This window comes from Pinus tabuliformis, chromosome Q, assembly GCF_031772625.1.
Source record: "Pinus tabuliformis cultivar Carrire ecotype Pingquan chromosome Q, CPIR1, whole genome shotgun sequence".
Taxonomy (NCBI): domain Eukaryota; kingdom Viridiplantae; phylum Streptophyta; class Pinopsida; order Pinales; family Pinaceae; genus Pinus; species Pinus tabuliformis.
This window is the reverse complement of record NC_142296.1, coordinates 1,238,653,691-1,238,663,380: the sequence shown is the minus strand read 5'-3', so window position 1 is coordinate 1,238,663,380 and position 9,690 is coordinate 1,238,653,691. Positions and strand designations below refer to the sequence as shown.

At 44.5% G+C, this 9,690-nt stretch overlaps 1 protein-coding gene across 1 annotated transcript; it reads right to left on the bottom strand.

Moving 5' to 3' along the window:
- Positions 1-5,235: 5,235 nt before the first annotated feature.
- Positions 5,236-9,414, bottom strand: LOC149224293 (uncharacterized). The gene has a single exon (XM_089388143.1). It carries the CDS (start codon positions 9,412-9,414, stop codon positions 5,236-5,238), a length of 4,179 nt encoding a protein of 1,392 aa, XP_089244269.1.
- Between the last annotated feature and the right edge of the window lie 276 nt (positions 9,415-9,690).

Below are 9,690 nucleotides of genomic sequence, written 5' to 3'. Positions count from 1 at the left end.
TCGCGACTTTATCCTTTATTGCAGAGCTTGCGCTCTTCGACTTAGGGATAGTTTGGGGAGGATCAAGATGGTTTTTTCTTCGTGTGCTAACTGGAAATACTTCTTGATCTTCTTCTTGTGGGAGGATGAAATCCCACATTCCTTGTAATTCCACAACTTCTTCGTCATCAGTCTGCCCTTCAGTGGCAATTTCCTCTTCCTCTTCCTCGGATTCAACATTTGAAATGGAATCGGGTGGCTTTGCATCCGTTGAAGGACCTCTTTTAAAAGCTCTGTAGGGCTTTTTTGAAGAAGTTTCTGCTACTTGCTTTTTTATGTCGACCATTTCATTGGACATGGTCTTTAAAACTTTCTGCAATCCTTCCAAATCAAATGGATCTTTTGCTTGTTTCTTCTTGGAGTCTTCCTTGAAGGTGACCCTTTTGGATTTACGTTCCTCTATCACAGATCTCTTTTCCAGGGCTATTATTCGTTTCTCTACTGCTATCGCTTCTTTCATGTTATCAGCTAAGGTTGTTTTATTAGCCCTGTCCACGAAGATTGCTATATTTGATGGTAGAGCGGTTATATACCATTCACATCGTACTTCTTAGCTGGGCTGGGAAGCAGTAGGAATTTTGTTGAAAATTTTGTTGAAACGTAGATTGAAATCCTTGATAGGCTCTCTAGTTTCGGCTTTAAGATTCGATAGGTCATTGATTAATGTTGTCGTAGACCTGTCATCACCAAAATTGTTTAGGAATTGGTCCTGGAAGATGTCCCAACTTGTGATGGATCCAAAGGGTAATGAAAAGTACCATGACCCAGCTGTTCCTTGCAGTGTATAAGGAAAAAGCCGAACAACAGCATCTTCATTAGTAACCCCATTGAGATTAATGGAAAGCATGAAGTTGTTTATGGGCTCTTCTGCTAGCATGCCTACCTCAGGATTGAATTTAGGCAGCAATTTCTCAATATGGGTCGGTATTTGACTCAAGGGTTCAGGCATTAATACTGCCCCAAGGTTATTCCATGGAGACTGAGCCATTGTTGGACTGCTAACAGAGGAAAGTGCAGAAGATGATCCCTGCGGCTGGGAGGATGAGGATACTACGATTGTAGATGATTGAAGAGGGGTTGTGGGGGTTCCAGTGGACGGATGGACGATGATCTGGAGTGGAGGTGTGGATGGTTGACTTCGCGGTGAAGTAGTTGAGATGGACGATGTTGACGAAAGAGTCTCGCTGTTGGACTCTTGCGGTGATTTCCTTGCTCTTTTCCTAGTGGGAAGAGGTAATTCGATTGGCTGGACACCAAACTTTTCACTCTTTAGCCTAGTCAGGGGATGAGCAGGGTTGTACTGCGAAGTCACACTGCCTTGAGATTTATCAGACCTCTGAGGAGAAATGGAAAGTCGTTGAAGTTTGTGAATCAGGGATTCGACTTCAAGAAGTTCAACGGTAGATTGTTCTGAAATATTAGGGTGTGTAGCAGCGGTTGATACTTGAGCGACTTCTGACTCTGGATTTAAATGTAATGGAGAAGTCGGGGGAGATGATGAGGGCGATTTACTCTCAGAATGGTATTCAGATTTGGATTTACTTGCCATTCATAGTTCAGGCCCTCCTTCTAGCGCCAAATATGTTGAAGTCCCGAAAATCGGGTCGAAAACAAGGGGGATACCCGCCCGGTCCAGACCTTTGTTGGCAGCTCCTTATCCCTTTGGTATAGCGGGTCCGACTGGGGATAATGGGACCAGTTTCCCAATCTATGAGTGTGTGTGTGTGTAGAATTTGATGTTGCTGATCTAACAGTTCTTATCTAAGATATTCTAATTTAAACTTTTAATCTAGTTCTATGCTATTGTAATCTAATAAATAGCACATCTAAATCTATACTAACCCGGGATGTAATTCTTCTATTATGCGATCTAAAGAGATTTCAAATAACAACTGGTAATAAAGATCATTCAGCAATTATAAGAAAGGAAATCAATTAAGATGAACCACTTCGCCTAAAAAGTTAGACGAAATAGTTGTGAACAGCATATCGCATAATGAGTTATTCATACATTAGGCATAAATAAATAGCTATCACCGTACAAAAGTGCCAAATGCTAACTCAACCATTCATGCAATAATACATAAACAACTAAAAATTTTATATCACTTTAACATATAAGTAGAAATTGTCAAGGGATAAAAGTACCATTTATGACTAGTCCTACTCATAGGCTTCAAGCAACAATGATTTATCTCTCCTTGCTCTAACATCCACTAAGAGTACAGAAGTGAAACATCAGTAGCAGATATCAAATGCAAACATCAACAAATCTTGATCCATTCATTCACCAAAACCTCCTCTGAGGGTGCAAAAGTGCATGTTCTGAGGACAAGTTTTTGATAAATTTCTGGACCCTTCTCTAAATGCATGAGAAGGGTTTAAATACTACTAACTAAATAACTTAATTACACAGATTCAGGATACGGTTTAAATGACCGCCCTTTTTCTAAGCAAAACTATGTCTAAAAATTAAATCTAATATCTAACTTATTTATGCATTTTCTCCTTAATGTTGCGAGCATTCAATATTTGCCTGGGTAAAGTCGGCTGACTGTCTTCCGCTTTTGGATGAGCTAAGTAAACAGAAATGGTAAGAGCTGGCACCATCTTTTCAGAAAAATCAATTATATACTCGAGAGTCATCCTCTGGCTATGTGGATTTAATGTGTATGCCTAGTAATAATCCAAGTTCCACTTGGTTAATCCTCGAATTGCTTCTACCTCTTCTTTCAGCTTTATGTTTCTAGTTTATTCTTTACCATTGCTTTCTTGCGTTTTCTGGGCTTACAAGTGACTGAGCAGTTAGAGGCTTTGCTTTTTGAGCAATTTTCTCAGCGATGCGCGATTAGCGCTAGGTGCTAATCATGCATCGGAAACTGCCTCCGTTCTTTGATCCAGGCCTCTCTGATGCGTTTTTCGCCTTTAGCGCCTTTTCCTTCATCAGGTATAAGCTTCAAAATTTGTAAACATACTGCTTTTGTGAGCTTCTGATCTTGAGCGTTTAAACCACCTGTTGATATCAGCATTGTTCAACTACTCATTCAACCATGGCTGTGAATGAAAGATCTGTAATGGATAGCTCAGCAGCACTCTTTGAATCTGCGACTCTGTTGCATGCTATATCTATTTATGATGGCATCTTTTCTCTGTCTCTGAGCATTGGAGCTTTACCCTTTTCCCTCCTGGCTTCCTGCACATTGTTTTTGTGTTACTTATGTTTTTCATCACAGTAGTTCACACATGAGGAGAGAGTAACGATAATAAAAATATCGATAGGAAAGCTTTAAACTCTATGGATGTACAAAAAACATGCCACCTGACGTGAACTAACTCTTCGAAAAACACAAAATCGTCTTTCATTAACAACTGGCGTATCATTCATTAATTATCATTAAAGCGCGTATCCAGTTCTTGGTTTATGGAAAGCTTTTCTTGAATGTTGAGCCGGGGAAAATCTGCGATGGAACGTTTCTGTGATTCGCATCGCATATCGCATTACCGCAAATTTCATTAAGATGTGTTATCACAGGGTTTCTCGATCGCGCTATCACAAGATCGCGGATCGCAGTATCGCGCTATCACAAGATCGCGGATCGCAGTATCGCGCTATCGCAAGATCGCGGATTGCTACAATTGTTAAATGGTTATGTGTTTTTCATGCGACATTGCGATATGAGATATGGCATATCGGATATCAGCAATTTTTTAAGGTTTTCCAATGTGAGTGTTTCTTTTTTTTTTTTCTGAATATGTTTAATTCTATTATCGTACAAAGCAAAAATACAGAATAGAGTACAATGGGCAAGGCTATGAGAATTTGCCTGTCAGCTCTTGCCTTGCCCTGTTAACAGCTCCAAAATTGAAAGGAGTCAAAATTGGAATTGTAGCTGGACATTGCCGACACAGTTACATAACATAAAAGGACTGAAACACCGGGGCCATGGATTGACCCGGACAAAGACAAACACAGACAAAGACAAACAGACATGTGGACACAGACCAAAGACACCTGAACCATTACGGGTTACACCTGAACATTTACATTCGACACATTGACTGATATAATGCCGCCACATAGCCGAGACACACAACGAGAACCCAACAAAAGAACAGAGAATACCGGGGCGCATTCAATCTTCCTCAGTAGTCTGGGGTGCCTCTGCAATTTGACACCCAAAACGGAGCGCGTCCTCTGAATCTGAAAGCTGGATGACCGCATCTGGGCTTCCCTCATGGGCTGGCCTGCTCGGACCGGCAAAGTTAGCATGCGTAGAAGGGCCAACATCCAGTTCACAGTTGATAGCAGGGCGCTCAAGCTCTAGCACGCGGTCACGCCCAGGCGCCATCCAACTTGGCCCAGGATCACTACCATAATTCGTCCAGCCCTTTCCAGCTCCGACCGGAAGGCACGCAATGGGGGAATTCTCCCTACTGGAGCGCTGCCCTTCCGGCAGAGGCTCGACCTCCACATTCTGCGTGGCTCCAGGCTCAACAGCAATCGAGACAACCAAAGTGGAATTAACTTGCGGGCAGGGGAGCCTATACCTGAGCATGGGGAGCTCCCGCTGCCCCTCTTCAGAATTTGGGCTGCTACCATGCTGCCCCCTCTCTTCTTCAATGCTTCCCTGGAGTCTTTGTGGCCGCGAAGTAACCTCGAGGGAGGAAGAGGGCGAGTAGTAATCATCCTGCGGGAGAGCCCTGCCTTGAATTCCCCCTCTTCGGCTGCACATTCGCGGTCTTGCTCTTGACATGACTGCGACCTTTCCTACATAGGCACTCTGAATTTCAACAGCGAACAGAACTATTACCAGCCCCAAGAACCCACAACAGCGCCAAGGTCCGCCCCCCACGCCCAAAATCAACACCCGCTGCATGAACCCACACCAGCTCCAAGTATCAACACCAGACTTGCAAACCGGCGGCACTCCTCTCAAGTTCTCCTTCCCAATGCCTTCTGAGCGGAGCAGGGTCTCATTGCTCGGCTCCCTCATACTCTCCTGTAATACCATCTTGCACAGCTTTAACCACATCGCCACCCCGAAGTCCAACACCTTCCCTCGAGCCGAATGGACAGGCATTAATGCCTTCCTTCCTCTGCCTTCAAGCGTAATAAAGCCCCGCAGCGCGTGGTACCTCCGGCCTCCGTGAGCATGCCACCTGCCCACGTGATGGCTCGTGCCATTCACCGATCCCCTATGCACCCGCATCCGGGATGTTGAAATCCTTCTTCGCCAGAGAGATGCAGTCATTGTTGAGCTTGTCATCTTCTGAGTTGTCCAGAGAGCCTACAAAGTAAGGTATACACTGGGAAGCACCTTGGTTGGCTAATCTATCAGCGACCTTGTTCGCTGTTCTTCGAACATGCTTAAAAGTTATACTTTGGGGAGTATGTAGCATGTCCTCCATTAATTCCATCCTGCTTAATAGTCTCCAGCTTGTGGCGACCTTGATCGCAGATGTTCCTGCCTGGATTCTTTGGGCAGCACTGATAAGGATTAAGGAGTCTCCTTCTACTTCCAAAGGGAAGTAATTATTCTGCTCTGCAAGGCATAAGCCTCTCCATAGGCCTTCTAATTCAGCTACATTATTCGTATCTTTACCCAACGAGCCATAGAAAATCTGAAGTATTTCCCCTGTGTGATTTCGGAAGAGTCCTCCATACCCTGCGAGCCCCGGATTACCTTTGGCTGCCCCATCGAAGTTTAACTTGAATGTAGCAAAAGCTGGAGGTGACCAGCTAGAAGGCGAGGCGCTGCTGTTGGATGATCGGGTGCCTTCTTTCTTTAACACTGAGAGGTTTATGTTCCAATACTTCAGGATCAGGCATTCTAAAGGGGAATCTGGCATGTCCTCATCTGTCCAGGATTTGAGGGCCAGAGTTTCTTGCAGCTGTTTGATGAGGATTAACCATAATGTTTCAGTGGGCCGGGAGGAGTTGTTGAAGATTCTGTGATTTCTTTCTTTCCAGAGAATCCAGTATATGAATCCTGGTAAGAGTCTCCACAGAAAATTGAGAAGCTGACTTTTGAAAGGAGAGGGAGCCCAATTCCTTAGGTTTTCAGCTATGTCTTCTGTTCTGGCCTCTGATCTCATGTTACAGCTCTCAACTTTCCTCCAAATTTGCTCAGCGAGCGGGCAGGTTTCCATGAGATGTCCAATTGTCTCAGAGTTAATGTTGCAGTTCGGGCATCTAGAAGGCCCCACGAATCCACGCTTAATCAAGTTGTCCCAAGTGAGCACTCTTCTCTTGCTGAGCAGCCATAAGAAGGTGGAGATTTTGGGCCAAATTCCTGGTTGCCATATCTTTTCCCAGATCCGGTCCTTGTGGAGCTGGTCTCCAGTGTATCTGAGCTGATGGGCTTCTTTAGTAGTAAATGTGCCTTTATGCTGATGGCCCCATCTTAGGCGATCCTGTAGAGCGGAGTAACGAATTTTCCTAAATGATAATTCTCGCTCTATGTCCTCATATGTCTCTCCTTGCCAATTACTTTGCCAGAGATCGGCTTTCTTCCAGGTTCTGAAGTCGGTGTTTGCCGAAGGTTGCCAAAATTGATTGACTTGCGTGAGGTGTGCATGCTTCATTTGTTCTTGCCAGAGAGGCCTGTGAAAAATTGTGGCGAGCTTGGGGAGCTGCTGCCACGAGTCCTCCCAAAATCTTGTTGTAGTACCTGAGTGAATCTCCCAGAAGCTATGCTCTTGAATGAATTTGCTGTGAGGTTTGGCTGCGTTCCACATGGGTGATCCCTGAGTTGTGGAGTTGATTCTGATTAAGTCATTCCATTGGCTGCCTGGTGCATATTTTGCTTGCCAAAGTTTGGCCCATGGTACGTTGGGCTTAGTGATCCAATTCCACCACATGCGCGCACCCATAGTATTATTGCTCTGCAAAGGGTCTCGCAATCCCAGGCCCCCTTCAGATTTTGGTTTGCAGACATCTTTCCAGTTTACGAGCGCCCATTTTCTGTTCAGGCCTGAAGACCCCCAGAGGAAATTTCGCTGGATATTACGAATATATTTAAGAACCCATTTGGGCGCAGCCAATAAAGAAAAAAGGTACAGAGGCATTGCTTGGAGGACCGATTTGATCAGGACAAGCCGGCTGGCGATGTTGAGAGCTCGGAAGGTCCAAAGGGAGAGTTTGGATTCAAGCTTATCTAGAAGAGACTGCCAGGAGGAATGTTTGATGGCCGCAGCAGCCAGGGGAGCCCCTAAGTAAGTCGACGGAAGCTTGGCAATGGTAAACTGCAAAATTCGAGCTATGTTCCTTTGAGTGGAGAGGGGAGTATTAAAGAAATATAGCTGGGATTTCGACGCATTGATGGAGGTACCTGACACTTTAGAAAATATGGAAAGCAGAGACTTGAAGACGGAGGCTTCTTGCGAGGATGGGTGTCCAAAGAGCATGGTGTCGTCGACAAATTGTTGGTGGGATTGGGGAGGAAGGCCATGAACAGAGATACCTTTGAGCATTTGAGTAGCGACCGCTGCCTTTAACAGTCTGCCTAGCCCCTCTGCCATAAGGACGAAGAGGAAAGGCGACAGGGGGTCCCCTTGTCTTATACCCCTTGAAGGCCTAAAAGGATGAGATGGAGAACCATTTAACAGAACAGAAATGCTGGGAGAGGAGATTAAATTGTAAATCCATCTTGTCCATGTATGACTGAAGCCAAAAGCTATGAGCACTTTTTGAATATAATTCCAACTGAGCTTGTCAAATGCTTTGGAAAGATCTAGTTTTAGAAGCATACCTGGCTTTTTTAGAATCTTTAGAGAGTGAATCACCTCATTTGATAAGACGATGCCATCCATGATCTGCCTCCCTTCAACATAACCTGTTTGTTCTGGTGAAATGAGCAAGGGTAGGAGAGGTTTTAGCCGATTTGCGATAACCTTAGAGATAAGCTTGTATATGACGTTGCATAAAGCAATGGGTCGAAAGCTTTCCGGCTTGCTTGGTTCCGCACATTTGGGAACTAGAGCTATGAAAGTGGTATTGAGGGCTGGCAGAATCCAGTGCATGCTTCTTGATTCTTCCACCAACTCCCATACTTCTTCTTTAATTAACTCCCAGAATTCATGGTAGAAATTGGCAGTAAAGCCATCCGGCCCCGGGGCTTTGCCGTCCTTGAGCTGGTTCATTGCTTCTTCAATTTCTTTCAGGGAGGTGGGCTGAAGTAATTTGTTATTGTGCTCATCTGTTATTATTCTGGGAATATGCTGTGTGATGGCTCTGATTTCGGCGTCCCTGTTTCCTTCCGGCTCTTTGAGGATGTCTTGAAAGTAATGTGTAAATTCCTTTTCCATGTCTTCATGGGCTTCAACTCGCTCTCCTTGTTGGTTGTTGATGAATGTGATGTTGTTATACATGCGCCTTTGTATAGCTGTTCTATGGAAAAATTTTGTATTCTTTTCGCCCTCTTTCAGCCAGTTGATTCGAGATTTCTGTCGCCAAAGTATTTCTTCTTGCCTTCTCCGTTCTTCTAATCTATTCCAGAGAATTTGCTCATGTTGGGATTGCTCCTCCGTGCGTCCTTCTTTGATGATGTTTTGCTGTAGAGCTTCCATTTGCTTCTCCAACCTTTGTCGATCCTCCTGAATGTTGCCAAATTGAGTTTTGTTCCAGTTCTTGAGAACTTGCTTTAGGTTTTTTAGCTTTAGCTGGAATTGATACATTTTGGCTCCTTCGGATGGCCTGTAAGACTTCCATGCCTCCTCTACAACCTGTCTGAACTTTGCGTTTGTGAACCAAAACGCTTCAAAGCGGAAGGGCCTATTACATCTTGTACCGGGCCGAGACCAATGAAGCTCGATGGGCCAATGGTCCGAACCTCCGTGGGGCAGAATTGAAGCATTGAAGTCTCCTCCTAGATGGATTGCGTTGTCTGAGAGGAGGAACCTGTCAAGCCGAGAGGCAATATGGTTGGCCCCAGTACGCTTATTAGTCCAGGTGAAAATCCCATTGGAGGTCGGAATATCCATTAAGTGGTTGTCCTGTATAAAGTCGTTGAGTCCTTTGCTGTCGTTTTCTAGTCTTGTTCTTCCCCCTGTTTTCTCCTCCAGAGACTGAATGATGTTGAAGTCGCCTCCACTAATCCAGAGCGGGAATTGTCTGTGCTCATTTAAACTAGAAATCGTGTTTAGCAGATCTAATTTTTGCTGAATGCTTTGTGGAAAGTATACATTGGAAAGGTGCCCGTGGATGTTGGTTCCAATGAGATGAAAGGAGGCTTGAATGAGAAAATGGGTGGCATGGAAGTCGTAAAGATTGAGAATCTGAGGATTCCACAGAATAGAAAGACCTCCAGAAGCCCCTGAAGAGTCTACTGACATTGAGCTGCTACCAGCCCATATCTTATTTCTTACTTTGTCCATGGCTATTGTGCTATTTTTTGTTTCTTGAAGAAAAACTATAGAGGGTTTTTCTTGTTGTATCAAGTTCTTGATCATCCTAATTTTTGAGGGGCTGTTGAGCCCTCTCACATTCCAGGAGATGAGCTTCATGGTAAATGGGATGCAGGTTTGTAAAACTTGGTCAGCTTAGGGAATCGTCCTGATTCCATAAGCAATTCCCCTACTGCAATGGTCCTCTGCAAGTCAGTTTTGCGCCCTCTCTTCTTGTTTTCTTTGAGACTCTTTTTGATATCCCAT

Coding starts and splice junctions, on each gene's coding strand:
- LOC149224293 (XM_089388143.1), bottom strand. CDS start 9,414: ATGGACAAAGTAAGAAATAAGATATGGGCTGGTAGCAGCTCAATGTCA.